Genomic DNA, 23,420 nt, shown 5'->3' with positions numbered 1-23,420 from the left:
GCAGTCTTTTGTACCTTCACTAGGTGAAAATGCTTAATTAGGTTGAGGTCAGGTGACTCTGGTGTTGCTATCGCTGTACGTTTTGGAATCTGAATAAAAAATACTTAGACCCTTCAGAATCCATCCTGCTACTTCCTTTAGCAGTCATATAGACATAATGAACACAGACGCAGACCCACTGGCAGCCATGCAACCCCAAAGTGGAAAGAAGAAGTGTGTGGAGTGTAAAGAAGTATACAGGAGTATTAGGAGTATATAGGACCATATAGGGGTATTAGGAGTATACAAGTGAATCTAGGAGTATTCGGAGTATATAGGACTATATAGGGGTATTATGATTATACAATAGTATACAGGAGTATATAGAAGTATACTGGTGTATAAGGGACTATACGGGGTGTTCCAAATATATAGGAGTATATAGGACCATATGGGGTATTAAGAGTATACGCAAGAATATAGGAGTATTCGGAGTATACAGGACTATATAGGTATCTTATGACAATACAATATTATACAGGAGTATATAGAAATACACTGGAGTATATGAGACTATATAAGGGTGTTCGGAATATAGAGGAGTATTGGGAGTATATAGGACCATATAGGGGTATTATGACAAGTGAACAAGTGAATCTAGGAGTATTCTAGGCCATGCAACCCCATGCCAACACTGCCTCCACCGTGTTTGACAGGTGATGTGGTAGGCTTTGGATCCTGAACCATTTCTTTCCTTTTTCCATACTCCTCTCTTCCCATCGTTCCTGTAAAAGCTCATCTTGGTTTTTATCTGAGCAAAAATCCAAAAAACCTGAATCTTCAAATCTTTCTGCAGGATTTAGCAAAGTCTAAAAAAATGAGCCATGCCTAATTTGGCCTTTCTGTTTTTGAGTGTTACCAGTGGTGTTGCTCATTGGTCCATTCCTTCTTTGTCTCAAAGTGTTGATCTGGCCATCCCTAAAGTTTCTGCTCTCTCTGATAGGCTCCTTAATTTGCTTTAACATCTCGTTGAATCGCATACTGAGAGTTCTCAGGAACAGCTATCAAATTCTAATATCTATCAATATCAAATATCTCCTTAATTTGTCAGGAAATAGGGGAACAGGCCACGTCCGGCCACAAAACTGTAATCAGATAACTGGGAAAATACCTTTGAACCAGTAAAAATGGTACTATGTGAGATAAAAAGCAAAAACCATCGGTTAATGTAATTTTTTAAAATCCTTATTACTTAATGACTTTAAAAATGAAAGTCTGCACTTCGATCATAACTTGATTGCTTCAAATCCAGGTTTGAGAAGCTGTGTGTGAGTGTGTTACATTCAAATACATTTGCCAAACGCATATTATGAAAGAAAATACAAGTATTATAGAAGTCCAGCATCACTGCTAGAGATGAGCATGGCTACTTGAGTATTCAAGGGGCCAGAATTATTGGCATATTGTCCACTGAGAAGAAAATACCTTGTGTAGAAGAGGACGAGAACTCATCAGTATTCAGTGTTGGTTGGCTGTGGTGTAAACACTCATCACTTCCCTCAGCTACTTTTGAATAATAAAACATGTTTTTCAATGAATTACTGAATTTGTTTTTGTCTCTTAATACCAGTTCTCAAAGAGGTCGCCTCTAGCCCTACGCTAAACCTTCTGGCATTTTTTCCTTGTCTGTGGGAAACCAGGTACTAAATATCAGAATTAGTCAGAATGCCGTATTATACCATATTATTAGTGCTTATTTATAGTTGTGTTAGAACTGAAAATGCATGGAATCAAATGATGGATTTCCCAAATTGTTACAAGCCTACTACCCAGTCTAAACCATTAATCTAGGCCCTTCACAGACATTTAAAACCACAGGCTTATGTTCCAGACATAATCTCAGAGATCCTTCTTCAGCATTTACACCTCTGCTTCCGTTCCTCTCAGTCCTGCTAATATGAATTTTGTCCACGTCTCCTCCAACTAAAGCTTCAGCTATCCTCTGCTGCCCAGACAGTGGCTGTTTTGAGTCTTGGCTCCTCTCAAGGCTTTTTCATTACGCCAACTCGTGGAGTTTTCCCACTGCCAGTGTTGCCTTCGGCTTGCTCATTAGGGGTCCGGGCACCGGCCGCTGTAAAGCCGCTTTGTGACAACTGTCTATTGTGAGAATCTCTGCACAAATATATATTAGAGCTCAGCTGAATTATTTCATTCGAGCTTAGACACGAGGCTGCAGCTTCCATCACGAGTTTCAGCTTCTGAAAGCAGGGTATGAAAATGCATGCGGTTCAGGCTCAAGGAGAACACCGTTGGCATTCCCTTGATTATGAAATGCTGGATCGATCCAATTTCCTCAGATCAAACGTTCAGTCCTATTCAGTGAAAGAGCAGCTGGATGTGATTCTGCTATTAGAGGATCGATGCAGTTAAACTGCCAGGAATTCAAATTGATGCACTGATTCAAAGAATGAGTCACTGCTCTAGTAAAACACGACTAACAAGCCCATGCAAAGTCACACTGTACGCCCACGGGGGCATCGCTGCTACGTGTGTGTGCGGTCATGAAACATCTAGTTTAACCCGAAGTGTTGCGATAACGTCTGCTCTACATGTACATTTTCTATTTCAAATGGTGTCTACATCTTCATCCAGCAGTAGACTTTGTGTGCATTAAACTGACGAAGCATACAGGACTACTTAGGAGTATTAGGAGTTTACATGACTATATAGGGGTATTACGAGTATACAGGAGCATACAGGAGTATATAGAAGTATATTGGGGTATATGGAACTATATAGGGGTGTTAGGATAGTACAGGAGTGTAAAGAAGTATACAGGAGTATTAGGAGTATATAGGACCATATAGGGGTATTATGATTATACAATAGTATACAGGAGTATATAGAAGTATACTGGTGTATAAGGGACTATACGGGGTGTTCCAAATATATAGGAGTATATATTGGAGTATATAGGACCATATGGGGTATTAAGAGTATATGCAAGAATATAGGAGTATTCGGAGTATACAGGACTCTATAGGTATCTTATGACAATACAATATTATACAGGAGTATATAGAAATACACTGGAGTATATGAGACTATATAAGGGTGTTCGGAATATAGAGGAGTATTGGGAGTATATAGGACGATATAGGTATCTTATGATAATGCAATAGTATACAGGAGTATATAGAAGTACACTGGGGTATATGGGACTATATAGGGGTGTTCGGAATATAGAGTATTGGGAGTATATAGGACCATATAGGGGTATTGTGATTATACAAGTGAATCTAGGAGTATTCGGAGTATATAGGACTATATAGGGGTATTATGATTATACAATAGTATACAGGAGTATATAGACGTATACTGGTGTATAAGGGACTATATAGGGGTGTTCCAAATATATAGGAGTATTTGGAGTATATAGGACCATATAGGGGTATTCGGATTATACAATAGTATACAGGAGTATATAGACGTATACTGGTGTATAAGGGACTATACGGGGTGTTCCAAATATATAGGAGTATATATTGGAGTATATAGGACCATATGGGGTATTAAGAGTATACGCAAGAATACAGGAGTATTCGGAGTATACAGGACTCTATAGGTATCTTATGACAATACAATAGTATACAGGAGTATATAGAAGTACACTGGGGTATATGGGACTATATAGGGGTGTTCGGAATATAGAGGAGTATTGGGAGTATATAGGACGATATAGGGGTATTAGGAGTATACAAGTGAATCTAGGAGTATTCAGAGTATATAGGACTATATAGGTATCTTATGATAATACAATAGTATACAGGAGTATATAGAAGTACACTGGGGTATATGGGACTATATAGGGGTGTTCGGAATATAGAGTATTGGGAGTATATAGGACCATATAGGGGTATTGTGATTATACAAGTGAATCTAGGAGTATTCGGAGTATATAGGACTATATAGGGGTATTATGATTACACAATAGTATACAGGAGTATATAGACGTATACTGGTGTATAAGGGACTATATAGGGGTGTTCCAAATATATAGGAGTATTTGGAGTATATAGGACCATATGGGGTATTAGGAGTATATAAGCAAGAATATAGGAGTATTAGGAATATACAGGACTATATAGGTATCTTATGACAATACAATATTATACAGAATATAGAAATACACTGGGGTATATGAGACTATATAAGGGTGTTCGGAATATAGAGGAGTATTGGGAGTATATAGGACCATATAGGGGTATTAGGAGTACACAAGTGAATATAGAAGTATTAGGAGTATATAGGACTATATAGGAGTCGCATGATTAGTATACAGGAGTATACAGAAGTATATTAGACTATGTAGGAGTTTTAAGAGTATATATGAGTATATAGGGGAACTAGGAGCATATAGAAGAATACAGCAGTATATAGGAATATTAAGAATATATAAGACTATATAACTTTACAAGCAATCGCACTGTGTGCTTTAGTGTGTGCATGCATCACCTGTTCATGGTATTCCACTCCCATGCTCAGTGTATTGATGAGGATGGCAAACATTATTCCCCTATTGAAGTACTTGCTGTCCACAATCCTCCTCAGCACTGTCCTGACACAGTGCACACACACGCTAAAGCAGTTCCCAGTCGGGTTCTTTCTCATCTGCTTCTCCATGTCTGAGTCGCTGTCAGAGTTGTAGGTCACGCCGCTACCCTCGGAGGCACAAATCGGGCACACAGAAAGCTCGCCGGGTGCCAGACCATCGCCGCCTTCTATGCACGCACTCGAGCACACATCTGGGTACACACCTGCACAAAGACAAACACAATGCAGATGAGGGTCCTTTGTATGATCAGTAACACTGGCTTTATATATACCTTGTGACTAGATATCTAGACTAGACATATTTATCTACTGACCGATATCTGAGATGTTGGACACCCGGGTCAATATTTCTGAATAGAAGATGATCTAATGTCCAAAAGGCAAAACATTACGTAAATAAGAATAAACTAACAAGGATGAAAATAAAACCCTAAGCAAGATTGGTGTGTTTTTATGTATTTATTTATTTCTTTTTCTTACAATTTTAGAAGGAAAAAAGGAAAGAAGTACCATGCAAAAGATTAGGCCCTCGAAAAGATTTGAGCTCTCAGATAACAGACTATGTCATTTGGCTTGTTTACTGTACGGAAAGGTTCAGGAGATGTAAAGCTTTAGAAGTACTCGGACTCCTCAAACCTTGTCCCAACACTATTGTGTTGACTGAGACTACGACTAAGCACTATACAGGGTGCCCAACCATTTTCTTCAGGCCCTTTTCCTTTTTTGTTACTTAATAAGAGATATAATACGATAAGACACAATAAAAGATCAATATAAAAAAGTAATCTTGTTTAAAATACTAAAGAAACATTTCATCTTTAACATTGTGGAATTTGGAATTGAGGTCATCTTTTATTTGCTGAGCTATTCAGATATTCTGATCAGAGTGCATGGCACTGCATCCAGGTAATTCTCATGAAACTATGTTCATAAATATTCAGCCTGTAATTATCACGCATATAAACATTATTTAAATAATTTAGTAGTGAGGCTGCATATAAGTACAGTACAGTTTTATTTGAAAGTTGAAAGGACAAGCACAAGTTAAATAATAATAATAATAAAAAAAAAACAAAGATACAACTTTTTTATATAGATTTATGTATATTTTATTTATGTATTTATTATAGATATATGTATTTTAAATATTATTTCTTTTCTATTTATTATAACAAAATGTTTTAATAAATATGCATACATATATTCTTCAGCAGCCCCACAATACTGCCTTTATTTTGTTACCGTTGGCCATCCCTAATAAAAATAACTACTAAAATAAATGACTGAATAAATGGCCTGCAGTGCATTATAGAGTAATAGAGTAGTAACTGTGCTCTTAATCCTCTCTTAAATGTTCATTTATTATAAGTCGGTTGTTTGTATATTTATATAAAAAACAATACAATAAATATTTGATCTTAAAAAAAAACTGTGCTTTATAAAACGTAGTAATGAAGAGACTGCAAATCAAATGGGCAATTAGGGACATTATCATACAGACTAATGAAATATTAGAAAAGTAAAAGCGAAATGGCTTTCCCTTTCTTGCGAAACCAATGGGTCTGTGTGGGAATGGAAGTGTGTGTAGTCATTCTTGTGGATTCAATTTAGAATTACTAGAGCATATGAAGTGTGCTGTGTGGAAATGTCTTCATTATCTACGTTATTAAGTTGAATCTCAGGAGACACAGGCGTGCACCGGGTGTCCATCATTAGGAACTGGAAGCGTCCACCTTTAAGGCCGAGGGCTGCTCTTGTATAACAACAATGAAAAGCAAAGGCAGGCATGTGTGTATATGGATGCGGGAATTCTCACCATGCTGCACCTTCTTGTAGCTACCATGGAGACCACTGTGGACTGTCCTGTCGTATTGCGAGTGGCTGGTCGCAGGGGTCTTGACCCTGCTTGCGCAGCCGGGGTTTATGCGCGAGTGTGTGAAAAGTGCAGAGGGCAGTATGGTGGGGTAGTTCAGACTCTTTAGGGTGGGTAAAGCGAGGGAGAGAGGGGGAGTCTGTTTGAGAGCCTGACCTTCACCACCCAACTGAAGGGTCTTCATTTCCAGCGCCCCCATGTCCATACCGTTGCAGTGACGCTGGCGATGGTGGTGGTGGTGGTGGTGATGATGGTGGTGGTGTATGAGGTGTCGAGTCAGATCAAATTTCTCCTTGCTGTTCCAGTGCCTGTTGGCCCCCGCCCCAGCCGCAGTGTTCCCGGGGCTGGAGGCCTTGCCCCGTCGGCACGGCCGTATTTGGTCGTAGACGTGGCCGACTTGCCGCCCGAGCTTGCGGCAGAGGTGCCTCAGGTATTTGATCATCTCTTCGTAGCATGAGCCAGGCTCGGTCAAGCTAGCTAGCGTTGACTCATTGCTGCGGAAACGAGCCCGCTGCTCCCGCATCAGCTGGTTCTCGCGCTGCTTGGTTTCTGAAAATTGTGTTGCTATGACGACCAGGCACAGATTGATCATAAAGAAAGAGCCCACCTAAAGCCAAATAAGATAAAACAAATAGTTAAGAATTGTGGTTATAATAAAATAAAATACTCAACAGTGTATCGCCAGACCACCTGGAGCGAAATCGAGCCGGGGACCCTCTAGCTATTAGCGCTTAATATATGAGCCTCATATAAATTCAGCTAAACATGACACTTTCCCCATTACCTTCCATTTACAATCCACTCCTAAATCATCGGCCAGCCTGTAATGTTGTAATGTACAGTCCCAGGGTTAAGTACAGGTGAGCTTCATGTTTCACATTAATGGCATATTCTTCAGACAAAAATAATTATGACAACAGAAATTACTGAGCTTAGAATCCCTACAATCCCTGCTATACCTGCGTGTGCTGTTGAACACTGAAATCCCCGGTTTGTCTTTTGTCTTTCTACTTATCTGATCTCGCATTTGTGACAAGTATAGTTCTGATTTTGCAACGTCTACAATTCTACAGCTCTACAGCCCAATCCTGGAGAACACACTCGTAGAGATTCAGTTCACAGGCATTAAAATGAGCTGGAGAATGACCCTCGTTAGAGAATGAAATGCATATTGCTTCTTTAGTATTCATAACTTTGCACTTCCATCAAAATAGTTACATTTGATTTTATTAAACCATTTTATGAATCATTATATGAATTTGACAGTAATTTCATGCCCATAGAAAGTCTGAATAAGTGCCCCAGCTCAACTGATCCAGTATAGATTCACAGTAGCAAACAAAAACTAATTTTTACTTCACTATATAATTTCCTATATGAATAAATATTACTATATCCATATTTACTACACTTATTATATATTAGCAATAAACAAAAAAAACCCAGAAACTTACATTTGCAATAAAAACTGGAACTGATTGGATAGCTACTGTGAATCTATACCGGATCAATTGAGGTGGAGCAGTCATTCAGACTTTCTACACATGTATGCTATATATTACAGTCTAATATTTAGTCATGATGCTTAAATGCCATTGGCTAAAGTAACAGATATATTTAGATTTTGAGTTTATTATATTTACATTTTATTATTTAAGTAATATTTTGTAATACACTGCTTAAAAAGATAAAGGGAACACTTAAACAACACAATAAAACTAAATCAAACTTCTGTGAAATCAAACTGTCAATTTCACATGCTGTTGTGCAAATGGAATAGACAACAGGTGGAAATTATTGGCAATTAGAAAGACACACTCAATAAAGGAGTGGTTCTGCAGGTGGGGACCACAGACCACTTCTCGGTACCTATGCTTTCTGGCTGATGTTTTGATCACTTTTGAATGTTGGTGGTGCTTTCACACTCGTGGTAGCATGAGACAGACTCTACAACCCACACAAGTGGCTCAGGTAGTGCAGCTCATCCAGGATGGCACATCAATGCGAGCTGTGGCAAGAAGGCTTGCTGTGTCTGTCAGTACACCAGGAGACGTGAAGGAGGCCGTAGGAGGGCAACAACCCAGCAGCAGGACCGCTACCTCCGCCTTTGTGCAAGGAGGAACAGGAGGAGCACTGCCAGAGCCCTGCAAAATGACCTGCAGCAGGCCACAAATGTGCATGTGTCTGCACAAACGGTTAGAAACCGACTCCATGAGGATGGTATGAGGGCCCGACGTCCACAGATGGGGGTTGTGCTCACAGGCCAGCACCGTGCAGGACGCTTGGCATTTGCCAGAGAACACCAGGATTGGCGCCCTGTGCTCTTCACAGATGAAAGCAGGTTCACACTGAGCACATGTGACAGACGTGACAGAGTCTGGAGACGCCGTGGAGAGCGATCTGCTGCCTGCAACATCCTTCAGCATGACCGGTTTGGCAGTGGGTCAGTAATGGTGTGGGGTGGCATTTCTTTGGAGGGCCGCACAGCCCTCCATGTGCTCGCCAGAGGTAGCCTGACTGCCATTAGGTACTGAGATGAGATCCTCAGACCCCTTGTGAGACCATATGCTGGTGCGGTTGGCCCTGGGTTCCTCCTAATGCAGGACAATGCTAGACCTCATGTGGCTGGAGTGTGTCAGCAGTTCCTGCAAGATGAAGGCATTAAAACTATGGACTGGCCCGCCCGTTCCCCAGACCTGAATCCGATTGAGCACATCTGGAACATCACGTCTCGCTCCATCCACCAACGTCACGTTGCACCACAGACTGTCCAGGAAGTGGCGGATGCTTTAGTCCAGGTCTGGGAGTAGATCCTCATCAGGCGTTGTAGGGAGGTCATACAGGCACGTGGAGGCCACACACAATACTGAGCCTCATTTTGACTTGTTTTAAGGACATTACATCAAAGTTGGATCAGCCTGTCGTGTGTTTTTCCACTTAATTTTGTGTGACTCCAAATCCAGGCCTCCATTGGTAAATAAATTTGATTTCCATTGATGATTTTTGTGTGATGTTGTTGTCAGCACATTCAACTTTGTACAGAACAAAGTCTTCAATGAGAATATTTCATTCATTCAGATCTAGGATTTGTTATTGGAGTGTTCCCTTTATTTTTTTGAGCAGTGTATTTTTTTATTTACATATTTTAAAATATGTTTTTATATTTATATTTACATATTGAAGCTGACATTTAAGTTAGCAGAAAAATAAGGTAGCCAACAGCTCTGTTCATTAAAATAAAAATCATCTACATTTTTACATTTGAAACCTGACAGTATATGATATTATCACTAAAAATGTTCATATTAAAATACATCTTTAATCAGAAACATCTTTTCTAAGCTGATGGGCAGCCTCAGCAGACACTTCCTTCCATTCAGCTGGAATTATAAGACTTATAAGATTTTAATGCAGCTTCAAATCTAGATCCTCCTTCAGACACAGAGTTCAGCATGCATTTCTGCCTTTTTGGATCAGCCTCGGTGATCAAGCACTTCTCAACTTTCATGACTGTACCGTCTCTTTTTCAATCTGTACTCTGTTTTGAGCCCTTTCAGATGATGTATTGTCCAAAAGGTTCTAGAAGTAAGGTATGTAAATGTTTCTTCTGCTATGCTAAGACATTTGAAAAGACACATGATTCATATGGAATTGAAAAAAAAATCTAATTACAGTTTCCCTAACAGTTTCCACAATGAGGATCAAAGGCCACGCTGGAATGGCGAAGACTGTGAAGTGCCCCCTCCAGGATTCCTTTGTCAGAGTCAGTAATCAAGACCAGAGGGGAAGGGGGAGAAAGTAATGGGAATGAAAATGTGAAGGCGCCCAGTTTGGTCAAAGGGACTGTACGCCATGCAAACTACCTGTGTGACCTTTAGCAGCACAAACCTGGCAGAAATCACCAATAACCATCAAAGTGGGAACACTTCGGTTATAGGATCCACCGTCTCATACTGGTTCTCAGCTTTTGAAGCTATGAAGCTGCCTTGCTCCCTTCAGTCATTCAGACCGACATGCTGCTTTTTGTATATTAATGTATATTGTTGTATTCGCTCTGTATAAATTTGTTAATAATTAGTTTATAATATATATATATATATATATATATATATATATATATATATATATATGTGTGTTTACTACTAAACACAGAAGTCAGTCTGGAGACCACAACACTCAGCACTACGCTTCGCCCAAGTACTCTTGGAAGAGGAGGGTCTTCAGTCAAAGTACATACTGAGGCCAAATGTATACTGCCAAAAAAGCTCACCAGCCATTAATGATGTAGCTGCATTAATGATTATCTGTAAATGTAAGACATTTAATTTCATTTAAGACAAGGGCAGCCTTACTTAATTAACAAATTTGACAAACTGATAATTGGGATCAATTAAATTAGGTACACTTAGTTTCGACCTTAGTTACTACCAGCCCTGCCGAACCTTAACATCGCCTAAATAGAAGTGTTTCCAGCAACATAAACAGTCCAGGAAAGCACCACATTATGCCAGAAAACAACAATGTTGACATACATCATGGCATTTCTACTGCTCTGGCACGGCGTCAAACCACGGAGAGAGCCTTTGCATAACAAAGGGAAAAAATAATTGGAATGGTGGTACAATGGAAAAATTGGTAAACGACTCAACCGGGAGGTTTTAGAGACATTCAGGTCACATGGTGTGCCTGCATCTATACAGTACATTTATATAATGCATGTGTGTTTCCTATGGCAAGAGGGTAGTTTTAAATAATTATTTATTTATATTCAATAACATAATTAATGATCTAATTTGTTTGTGTTGGACACACTTGTGAGTCCCCCCCCCCCCCCCCAGACCGCAAGTTTTTTGAATGAGGGGAAGAAAGGTACTGCAAGATAAATGAAATGAATAAATCCCACAAATCATTTCTTCACCCCGTCGCCCTCCAGCACGGTGTTGTCCCTTGACCTCAATAATTACATCAACAGAAAGACAGAAATCCCCAGTGCTCACAGTTCTACACATAAGACTATCTGACTCACAGACAGGCACATCAACTTGCAGGAAATGAAGTGAGCTGAGTGAATGCAGTGAACTGTAGGTAATAGAGATAAATGTATCAAACACGTTAGTGTGGGGAAAAATGAGAATGTTTTAAAGTGGTTTGTTTTTTTTCCCTGAAAACTCATGAGCAGTGAACAATGTGACAAGTTGAGAAAGCAGTCCCCCGTAGCGGGGTCCGGCAGCAGCGTTCCTAGGAGGAAGCGTCAGTGATTTTTAACATTCTTGTGCACTCTGAGGCTAAAATACAGCGGTAATTGCTGTGAAATTATACAGTCCATTGAGTTCAACAACTATGCAAATCCACACCATCTCCAAAAGCCTTTTGCGAACCACACAGCTATTATAAATAAGGCCAGTCTGAAAACACTGATAATCATTCGTGGCTGGCTGCGTAAGGGCGGATAGTGCTTGGTCCCCGATGATTGCTGTTTGCAGGGTAATTTGAAGACAGATCTTACGGTTCTCGCCGTGTTTGTAGCAGGCCTTTGAAATCAGACGAGTGGCGGTCTTGGTTTCTACCAATGATCATTTACACAAATCACGTTTTTTCCGTCTCACCGTTAAATAATCGAATGAAGAAAGAAATCTGAATAAGCAGCGTAATTTTTTCTTGTTAACGTCAACATCTTAGTTCTGAGCGGCACTTAAAAATGAAACATGTATGGAGTGAGCTGCTGCACTGTGGGGAATAATGGGTCCTCCTTCAGAATGTTCTGCTGGCAGGGGAACTCCTTGGCCCCTTTTGGGAATGAAAAACTTATCAAATCTTCATGATCCATGTGAATCATAGGCATCAAGACAGCAGATTCCACTGCCTGTACATTAAATGATTTTCCCATCAGGTGTCATGGCAGGTTAGGCCAAGACACAGAGGGACGAACACTCGCTGAGATGGGTCCAATGCAAGTAGTTTATTAACACAACTCAGGATAATTCAAGGGGGCAAAATAAGGCAAAAGCAGCAGCAACTAAAGGGCATAAACATGAACACAACACAAACAAGAGGGCGAAAACAAAACACACCTGAGACTGGGGGTTTAGCTGGGGGACCAGCTACTTGGCAAGAACGTCTAGGCCGACCAAACCTGTAACTGCTGTGTGAGTGTGGGTCGCCTAGCTGGAACGAGAGTCGTGGGTATATCTTGGCTGAGAGCGAGCGAGTCTCACTGAGTCCTTGAATGGCCGGGTGGCCTGCTCGCGAACGAGGATGTAGAGCAGAAGCTGGCCTTAACACACCGTGAGCAGTAACGGGAAGCTCTCGGGCTGCCTCAAGGTTCCAAGCATGCAATTCTCGGCAAGGAACTAAGCGTCGACGCTCCTTAAGTACCCCCAGCCTCAGGTGAAACACATGAACGTGAAACAGGGCACTGAATCGACACAATGAACCAAACATGAACACAAATGAACATGAATCACAAACCGATACACATGAAAAGGACCAAAGCGAGGCGGAAGTCCTTATTTGGGCCTGCGGGGAGGGCGCGATACCGAGGGGCTGACATCAGGTCACATGCTGTACATCAGTAGATTCTATTAAAAATGAGGAAATCTTGAGGAACATCCTGTATGTACTTACAATGATGAGGAAGATGAAGTAGATGAAGTTGTAAAAGGAATGCGCGTCCATGACATAGTACATGATATCCACCCATCCCTCTAAAGTGATGACCTAAAGACAAGAAGGATGAGAAAGGAGGAGGGCAGTTAATGTGTAATTCATCACGTTCAGCACTGTACTTTCATACAAACACCATTTATTTGGGCATTTAAGGGCAACAACATCGATTATTAATAACAATGACAATAATATCCTTTTCTGAGTATATTATGGATACAGCCAGCACTGTAAAAAGTCCTGTTTTGTTGGATGCAGTGCTGCAAATTCAGAATATTCATTCAGTCAGTGGATATCGTTGTCTTTAAGTGTTGTCATACAGTCATTTTTCCATATCGCTCCGAGCTACAAGAAACACTGTATGATTTACTCCCAAAATTCATTACTATTCTTTTTCCTCAGACAGTCATTACTGTAGGCTGGTGTCTTGCTCCCTGTGCTGCCCAGAGATGAAGGTTATCAGAGGCTGCTATAGATCACTCGAACACCACCGGCCAATCAGATTAATCTGGAGAATGACAAATGTCATGCTTTGGCCAATAAGATTACTCAGGACATGATAAATCACTTTCACTTGGGCATACCAGAAACCCCCCCAAACATGATAAATATCTTTGCCACAACCAATCTGATTAGTGGGAAACATGACAAATACTTGATTTCCTGCAAGAGGGGTGTTGCTATATTGATGCAAATTGATTTACTTACACTGTTGCCACCAGCAACTGTTCACTTCATTTCCCTATAATAAAAGGAAGTGTCTCTTGGCTCAAGTAAAGATATGTGGGTGAGATGGGGATGAACACTGTCGATGGCTGCCAGACTGAATTTCACACTCAGCAAAAAGAGAAATAACCCTAATAAATAGTGTGAGGCAGAGTAAAGAGGGTCAGTTTTACTTATGAATCAGGTTTGTCAGCTTCCCTGCCAGCACTGCAACCCATGCACATGCCATGTCCACTGGTTCTTCTGCGTTAAAGCACCTGCATTATGTCGATTTTATTACTACGAGACCAATAACATACAACACAACACATTACGACTACATTACGTTGATCAGGCTCTATGCACTAGAACGCACACAGACTTCGCGGTGGGCGATATGACAAAGGTATATCATCACATATGATTCACTGACGTTTATTACGTTAAGTTATTCTCTAAAAACTGATTAAACCTAATACAGTTTTTAAGATGACAAAATCATAATAAGACACATGAAATAAATCCATTTAATAATTGGAGAAATTTCAAGCACCACCCCCACCCCCCCTAAATCTGATGAAAAGTAGTGCAGACGATGTAGAAATTCTCACAGCTTTTCAAACCCAGCTAAAGGACTGATACTAATATTAAGATCTGCTCTATTTTTATGCTTTTAAACGTATTTATTTAAGATGTTATTTAAATTACACACTCATTAAAATGAAGTTAAACGTTACTGTATGAAATTGTATTATTTGATTTTAACATCTCTTGCGCTGCTGGAATCACTGGTAGGCCTCTTTCATGAGAACTTCATAAAAACACGAGCGAACTGTGACCTTCCTGAAAACTCTCCAGAGTTCAGATTTCAGGACGAACGCTGCATAAACACCAGTGTTTTGAAAGAGTGTGTGTGCTAATGAATATTAATGGCTTGCTAATTATGGTAATTCTGCATGCATTCTTTAGCATTCTCATAAACCACGCCCATGAATTACAAATGGCCACCATATATGGGCTGAGGAATCACCGCAAAAAGCGTCAACGTCTCTCTACAAACAAGCAAAAGAAAGCAAAATCGAGATTTTATTGAATTAATTTTTCTTATATTTTTGTTCTACAGATCTGTTGCTCGCCGTAGGGGAATTTGGAATGGCGAGGCATTAAACGGATCATGAAGTGTAAAGGCTGAGATGTGCTCAACTCCATAGATGGCGCAAACCTGCGCTATAGGTGTTTGTATTTGACGCAACTCTCTCCATGAGTCTCTATGGTCTCTCATTGAGGGATCTTAAAAATGCCTGTAGAGCTGGACCTGCTCTGGAAGACCTCCATCAAAGTCCTTCATTTTGAATAAAGCACAGGGGTCACGCAGCTCTTTTCAAAATGTGTCAAAGAATGTGTAGGTGCACAACCACCTTCGCTCCAGGTGTAATGCTTTATGTGTAAACATCGCTTAAAACTCCTGGGATGATGCTGGGATGGTTCCGGACTGAGAAATTCCTGATCTGTCTGCAAACTCCCGCTGGAAAATTACAGTTCCCAAGGAGCCAAGCACAGACAGCACCTGTACCCTGTACACTGTTAATGTAAAAAATATGATATGTGTGTGCTAGATCACGACCTTATGATTAAATTTACCACTAATTTGTTGTAAACATGGCTCCCATCTCTGGATAATATTGGCTAGGAAAGATATGTTTCCTGCAGGATAACTAGATATTTTATGTTGTGGATGAAGAAAAAAACAATGTTGAAAATTGAAAATAAAAAAATAATATTCTGCAGTGGATTAATGAACATTTTCGGAGCTGTTCTGATATTAATGCGTTCTGGTCTTATACAAAGTAAAATACAGCCATAAAATCTGGCTTGTTGTACAGAGAAGACCATACTTTCTTACATTAACCATCATTTCAGTCGTTAGCTTAAACTAACTCAAATGCTGAGCAGAAGCCTGGCTATTAAAGGTCACCCGCCATTCTCCTCCAAGTTTCTCCTCCAACCAAAATAGTTCACCTATTGAAGGCAACAATGTGATGGATCAGGTGGGGTTGACGAGTTAGAGCTGGAGCTACAGTCTGCAGAATGGAGGATTTCCAGGACCACTGGTACATACTGTTCTTTTCTGACATCACGTACCTGGAAGATGGCAATCCAGGCATATCCTATGTTGTCGAAGTTGATGGCTCCATTGTGAGGATTGTGCTCGCTTGCCCTGCAGTTGCTGTAGTACGCATTCCAGTTGACACACCCACTTGGGGTGGTCTCTGGAGGGGTGTGGTCTGTGATATTATCTGCACTCAGCTGGCAGTAAACCCCTCCCACTCTGCGGGGCGGGACGTTGGAGCAGCGCAGCATTCCGTTCTCCCGGTTGGTCGAGCAAATAAAGGGCATGTCGTCAGAGTCTTCGGGCCTGTAGTAAGGGCTCAGAGACTGTGTAAGATTGTACGTCCTACGAGAAAGGGGCGGGAGAATGAGAAAGAGAGAGAGAGAGAGAGAGAGAAAGTGAGAGATTTTTAATCTGACTCCTTTTAAACTCTTTAGTTATTAGCTTAAATTGCATGCCTTGATTTCAGTGTATTTAAGAGACCCCTTTTGTAAGATATTCATTGCGCAACGTTCCTCGGACTGAGGCCGGCGCAATTAAGGTGAGCTTTAGAACTGGTATGGGAATTGAGAATAAGAACGCTGGAGTGATGAAAAAAAAAATCTCTTAAGAGAAGAAGATAGATAGTGGCAGGGAACTTCCCTGAGCAATATGCTCGATCCTCAAAAGCACCAATATTATGTGACTGTGGCCCCGAAACAGAGTCATGTTCATCTTTCTCTCACACTCATTCTTGGACTAGTGCACACACATAAAAAGGAGTGAAATGGATGAGAAGTGATAAGTTGGGATTGATTCTCTCTTAGCCATTCGGGTCTTTCTGGCTCCAATTTGTCTGACTCACCATATAACTTACAAACTCATAATGTCTTCAATTCAGATCTCACAGATCTCCACAGTCTGAAATCGCTGCTTTTTCCGGCTACACTGGAGGGGTTTTCCAGCACTAACTGCACATTTAAGGTCTTGCCTTCAATCACAGATCTCTCACAGATCAGCTCTTGGTCACTCCAAAACCTTAACGTTGATTCTTTTAAGTCAACCAGAGTGTGTGCTTCTGGTCATTGTACTGCTGCATAACCCAACTGTGCTTGAGCTTTAGGTCACGAACTGACAGGCAGACATTCTCCTTCAGTATTATCTGCCAGAGAGCAAAATTCATGGTTCCATCAGTTATGACAAGTCGTCCAGAAAGGAAGGAAAGCAACCCCAGGCCATCACACTAACACCACCATGTTTGACTGTTGGTGTGATGTTTTACTGTGGAATCAGTTGCAGCTTTACACCAGATGTAATGGGTCCCTATGCCTTTCAAAAAAGATTGCATATTGGTTCTTCTTGGACAATATGCAGGTTTGAGGGGTGATGGGTAGGGGTTGGGGTGTGTCGGCACTGCTATCTGTACCACCAAGCGCAATAAGTGGGGTCTCAAGCTGTACGGCTGCTACAACAGCCAGAAACACTGGGCTGTTTTCATCATGGTCACATTTCACGGGCCGGTTCTTTTCCCGCAGGGTTGCCAGATTGGAGATTTTCCCAGCAAATTGGGGTTCTACATGTAATTCATGTTCCAGCATGAAGGGAAAAAGCAGAAAACCTACATTTACCAGAAAATCAAGAGTTTGAGAGTTTAGTTTGTCCACCTTGATCTTACACAGCTTCCAAATCTTTTCAGGAGACTCACTGTCTAGGAGAAATTCTTCCACACCTGCAAAATTCGGTCCAGGAGCATTTTCTGTTTTCACCATCCATGTCATCCCAGGCCTGGACTCCTGTATGAGCTTCTTGATCAGCTCCACATCTTTCAGACTCACAGTGATGTCTTTTTACTGTGGTCTTTTACACAGTTGTTAGGGGTCCCATTTGTCCAGTATTCCTGAATAACTTTTTGATCTCCAGATATGGAAGCTGCTGTTTTTCTTACTTACTGCCCATTCCTGATGTAAGAGGACTGTCTTCTTTTTAAACTCTTCAAAAAAATATTTATTGAAAAATTACTGCTTAACATTACTGCACATTAGACATGGTGCGTCCAAAAGCATTACACTGTGTGACCACCTCAATATTACAGATGCTTAAATTGGTTACATTACCCTATGCCCCTAAAGAGGACATTTTCACAGATGTTAGTTCAGCTTGCCCTCATACATTTATGAGGTTCTACTCTCTGAATGTCACTGTGCTCCGTCTTGCACAGCTTGCTGTTCAGTTATGCGGGGAAGGTCATTACTCCTAATGTGGGGGTTTCTGGCCTGGATTCACAGCTGATGATTGCTTGCCAGGGCTTTATTTATTTGTAATTTGTATATGCAGTTTCATTATAGAAAGGCCTAATGACCTCTGTGGCAAACTCGCCTGAATAAAGTCAAACAAAAGTTTTGGAGGAGTTCAAGGAAACGTCACTGCTTACAATGTTCAGACACAACCCGACCTGTTGAGACAGTATGTTCTAAAAGGTTAAGATCTGGTTGATATGGAGAGAACTTGCCTGTAAGACAAACGAAAGAAAGCACCTGCCATGTGTGATCGCACGCATCCGCGAGAGAGTGCGAGTGCGCTGGGTTGTGCTGTTCTGCATTAATATGCATGTATGCCGAGCGCCTGTACTCACATCCTCACGTTGTCATCTAGGAAACAGCGGTTCCTCAGAAGGCCCGCCCACAGCTGTACTCCAACAATCCCGAAGATAAAGAACACGAAGAAACACAGCAGCAAAACGTTTCCCAGCATGGGTAATGTGTCCAAAAGCAAGGTCACCAAAATGCGCATGCCTACAACAAACAAGAAAGGCATTTTGTAGATAAATGTGAAGAACATGTAATGTAATAACAAGTGAAATTTTGAATAAAAGCTCAGCCATCTACAACTTATATAACGTTTGTACTGCAATACTGCAACAGGTTTAATGTTTTTTTCTCCTCATGGCTCAAGTCGACTCAACAAAGATAGAGTCCTGGCAACCATTTTAGGCTCTGTTATTGTTTGTAATGATATTGTAGGTAAGCATGTGACACCACTTTGCCTGTGTGGTAAATTGTGGATAAACACATCACGGAAAGTGCATGCAGTGGCATGCAGTTTTTCTCTCATTGTATTTTAACACCACTGCCAGTTTCACATTACATCAAAAAGTAAAAATGTATAAATATTGATACAATTATTTTTGAATGACATTGAATATTTAAATACAGATAATTTAACTAATTTTAGAATAATTTTAACTTAATTCAAATCAATTTACGACTTTCTTTAACTTTCTTTTTCCATTATAATCCACTAAACTTGTGAAGTAAAAAAGGAAACCTGCCACAAGTATAACCTTTCTAAATTCTGCATTTTCCATCACTCTGTAGCAGACACTTGCATTTTGGTTAATTCAATTGCATTTAAAGTGGTGTTACTCCCACTAATCAGGTTGTATCTGCAAGTGGGAAAGCACTGCTGATGGTACACGAGTTTATGTAATTTGACGTATAATATAATATTTGACAGCATTTAGCAGACGCTCTTATCCAGAGCGACTTACAAGGTTACTCGTATTACAGAGGTGGATCAGTGTAGTGTTAGGAGTCTTGCCCAAGGACTTTTATTGGTGTAGCGCAGCATAGTCACCCAGACCAGGAATCGAACCCCAGTCTCCCACATGGCGTGGTAGCTCAGTGGTAGGTAGTGGTGTTATCTGTTGCGCCACACCAACCACCAACAACCCATCACCTGCTCCACCTGTGAAAAATGCTAAACTTAAGTGAAATAAAGGGAAAGTAAAAAAATATATATACCTGTTATACCTGCTTCTATGTGACCTATTTTGTCGCTGTCATGTAAAAACCAAATTATCAGCTTTATAGAAAAAAAAACCCCAAAAAAGTTTGGTTTGTCGGTTTGTCAGTTTGTCATTTGAAATAAATGTTTTAGGCAGCAATGAAAGCGATGGGCGTCTGGGACCATCCCTCGCTCTAACCAATTTTTGACAGAACTGTTATTAAACAGGCGTAGAAAATGCTCTTGGACCCCTCCCATATCCTGAATTCAGAACATGAACTGGCCCCTTAAGGGAGGATAGTAATTTGAACAGATACAAAAACTCTTTCATCCCTCTATCAGTGAATCTATAAACGCAGGAAATAAGGAGGATGAGAAATGAATGATTACGCTGCAAGCTTTGTTTTTTGTTTCTGAAATTATTTTAATTTATTCTGTGCATGCTTTGTCTACTGCATATGATTATTATTTGTTCTTAGTGTGTGTGAACGCACTGTGAATGTCAGTGATTGCTTTATTAGTCTGTGTAATTTAGGTAGCAACCTTTATGTCCGAGGCAAATTTCCCTATGGGACAAATAAAGTAATCTGGAGAGCACTAGAGAGAAATATTCTAGCTACAGAAGGTACAGTTTATGGATAAGGCTGTTGCTAGGTAAGCAAACCACTGTCACAAACTGCAGAACGTATTCCCACATTATATTATCTAACATTTAAAAAAAATATTTTATAAATGCACAATGTTTCTGTAACGATACCTAGGAAAGCTGTATAACTTTCAAAAGTTACGCTACAATGTAATAAAGTTAATATCCAGGCAATCTCTATGATTACAACACTTTGATGAATACGCTGTTATTGTAGAAATATGAAATTATTAATATTGTTATATAATATAAGCTATTCCAAACATTTTAAGGGTGGTGTGTATATATCTAATTTCTAATAACGATGGGTCACTGTGACTGTACACCAGTACACATGTCAATGCTGCAAAGCTTTTCCTTGTATTAATAAACAAATCAAAAATAGGAAGAACCCTTAAAAGCTTACGTTCTTTACCAATGTAAAGGTTCTTGCTCAGGGAACAATGGTTCTTCATGGAACTAAACATGGCTTTTCCTTTTATAGAATCTTTGGTTTTTGGAGTGCATCTTATACGTGGAGTGTAAAGGCTTACTGGATACAGGCTTGTCATTTTCTAACTCAAAAGAAACTAGTTTGTCTTTTTTGTAGAGTTTATTTTTGAAAAAGGTGGTAGCTCAGGGTCTCCGAGTGGCTCAGTGGTCTAATTATGAGCAGGGGGTTGAATCACGCTTTGACAATTGTCTGTGCAATCTCCGGGTGCTTAGACGGCGCTCTCTACCCTTTTCCCTCCTGAGCGCCGTTGGCCGGCACAGGCGCTATCCTCCAAACGTGTAGGTTGCCCAACGATTGTTCAAAAAGAGGCGGTAGATGGCTTCACATGTATTGGAGGACACATGGGTTAAGTCCTTGTCCTCCTAGTGTCAGCAGCATTGCCAGTGCTCCGAACCGGTGGGTAAAGTGGTATCTCACTGCAGCTTCCATAGAGCCTTAAAATGCTCTGGTTCTGAAGTTAGAAATCAATGTTTTCCATACGCATAACAGACCCTGAAGTTCGCACCACCTGGGGCTCCTGGGGGTGATGTTGCCGTCTAAGCCTCGCCCCCCCACTGGCGAGAGATCCCATACTCGATTACAGGTGATGCCACAGCCACCTGTGTAGCCAAGAATCTCAGAGAGCAGAACTGCACCCACTACATTACCCTCATCACTAAATGTGATGCCAGCCAGTGACCAAACAGAATTGGCACTTAGCATTTTCCTGTCCAGTGGCGTTGCGCTAGCAGCAGTTTGCAAAAAGAAGAAGGGAATCGCTGGGTTCACGTGTGTTTGAGGAAGCACATGCTAGCCTTCACCCTCCCAGCAGTGGTAGTAAGGCACTGTGTAGCAGGCACTCGACTTTAACTTGACGGCAGAAAGAGTGTTGAGAGCTGGCTGGAAATCAATCAAGGCACACATGCATCAAAAACCAACACTGGGCTGACATCAAGCTCCAAGGTTAGACAGATGAGTTAAAACCAGTAACATATCAACGTCTAACAATGTTAGAAAATTGAATTATGAAGTTTAGCAGTTGTTGGGTTTGGTCACCATTCCTCACAATGAATAACATCAACGTGACGTTTGGAAAACGTGGTGACGTGGAATTTTGGTCACCCGACATCACAAACTACATTCAACAACATAAACATCTCCTGATGTTGTCGGCCAGCTTGGTGGATGTTTATGTTCCAGGAGAAAAGGCATTTAAAAGCTGGGCTTAAGAACATGTGTGACTGGAATGTGTCTGTTCTGGTCCGAGAACAGTGGACGAGGTTACGACGGGATATTCCTGTAGGATGGACATAATCCAGACAAGCAGTTTGCATACAGCGCTGCTCACGACCACTGCTGCTTCATTTGTAAAATGAATTATTCTATCTATCTAAGACAGTCTAATGCATATCCAGAGACTGGATTAAACTGGGCACGTGCTGTGCCTTCACGTGCAGGCAGCAGACGCACAGGCCAGAGGTTAATGCACATATGGACATGCCTTTCCTAGTGTCGTCCATGTCCTGCTCGCCCAACAGACTACAACAACAACAACAAGCTACGCGCTGTGAGAGAGGTACACATCTGCATCCTTCCTCACAAACGTGCTTTCCAATATGCAAAGAAAATCAAATCAATTGAACAGTCTTGCAAAGATGTGCAAAAAGACACACACTGTAGCACACACACACACACACACTGAAACAGTGCATAATCACACTCTCGCGGTGCTTGACTAACACCCTGTTCAGTGGTTTGAGAGTAATTGAATTGGAAACTTAACAGCCACAGGGTCTCATTCCTCACTGCATCCAAAATCTATTACTGCACTGCTGCACACACACACACACACACACACACACAAGCGACTTATTTATTCATTTGCTGACAGCCTTCTCTAAACCAAATGTTTTTTTTTATGTCATCTAAAGTGTTTGGTCTTTTTGTAAACCATGCCGAACAGCTATGGTGTAGCATTCACGATCAATCCAGAGCATCGAGGCGATCACATACAGTCATGTGAGGAACATTAACTCCACTGAGTGTCAGTTCTTTAATAGTTTATTAAGAAATATGGACACATCAACGTTTGATCTTCCTTTCAATAATATATATCTATAGATAAAGGTGATGTAACTGCATGACGTTTACAAAAACTATGAAAATGTGACTGTCATTTTCATTTCTTGGAAAAATATGCCAATCTATTCTGAGGAAAAGGTTAGGGTTCGGGTTAGGGCACAGCAGTGTAGGACTGACATCTAGGCTTTGACTTTGACTTGCAGAACCATTCCATGCAGGATTTACTAGAATATTTTGGGTCACTGTCATGTTGCATGGTCCACCTCCACTTTAGTTTCAGTTTTCTCCAGTATCCTCTGATACAATGGTGCGTTTTATGATGGAAAGCTTGCCAGACTCCCCCAAAGTCGGTCCAGACGTCCGGGTCTGGTCTAGGTGTTCTCTGGAAAGCTTTACTCTTGCCTTGATGTTTTTTTTTTCTCTGACAGCAAGGCCTTCTCTTGCACTTCTCCCTCTGAAAGCGAATGTGTGCAGGTACTTTAACACCTAGCGGCAAGAGCTATCTGTAGGTCCT

At 40.8% G+C, this 23,420-nt stretch overlaps 1 protein-coding gene across 1 annotated transcript in view; it reads right to left on the bottom strand.

The window, feature by feature from the left end:
* cacna1hb (calcium channel, voltage-dependent, T type, alpha 1H subunit b) overlaps positions 1–23,420 on the bottom strand; it is a 79,315-nt gene that overhangs the window by 51,718 nt on the left and 4,177 nt on the right. Inside the window, exons 4-8 of the mRNA XM_072656640.1 lie at positions 18,556–18,715; positions 15,977–16,289; positions 13,091–13,183; positions 6,410–7,073; positions 4,495–4,796 (exon numbers count right to left, since the gene is read on the bottom strand). Coding sequence (XP_072512741.1) covers positions 4,495–4,796; positions 6,410–7,073; positions 13,091–13,183; positions 15,977–16,289; positions 18,556–18,715 — 1,532 coding nt within the window. The remainder of the gene's footprint in view (positions 1–4,494; positions 4,797–6,409; positions 7,074–13,090; positions 13,184–15,976; positions 16,290–18,555; positions 18,716–23,420) is intronic.

The sequence above is a fragment of the Salminus brasiliensis genome, chromosome 15 (genome assembly GCF_030463535.1).
Source record: "Salminus brasiliensis chromosome 15, fSalBra1.hap2, whole genome shotgun sequence".
NCBI classification, from domain to species: Eukaryota; Metazoa; Chordata; class Actinopteri; order Characiformes; family Bryconidae; genus Salminus; species Salminus brasiliensis.
Note: the sequence above shows the minus strand (reverse complement) of the source record. Positions and strands in the feature narration are given on the sequence as shown.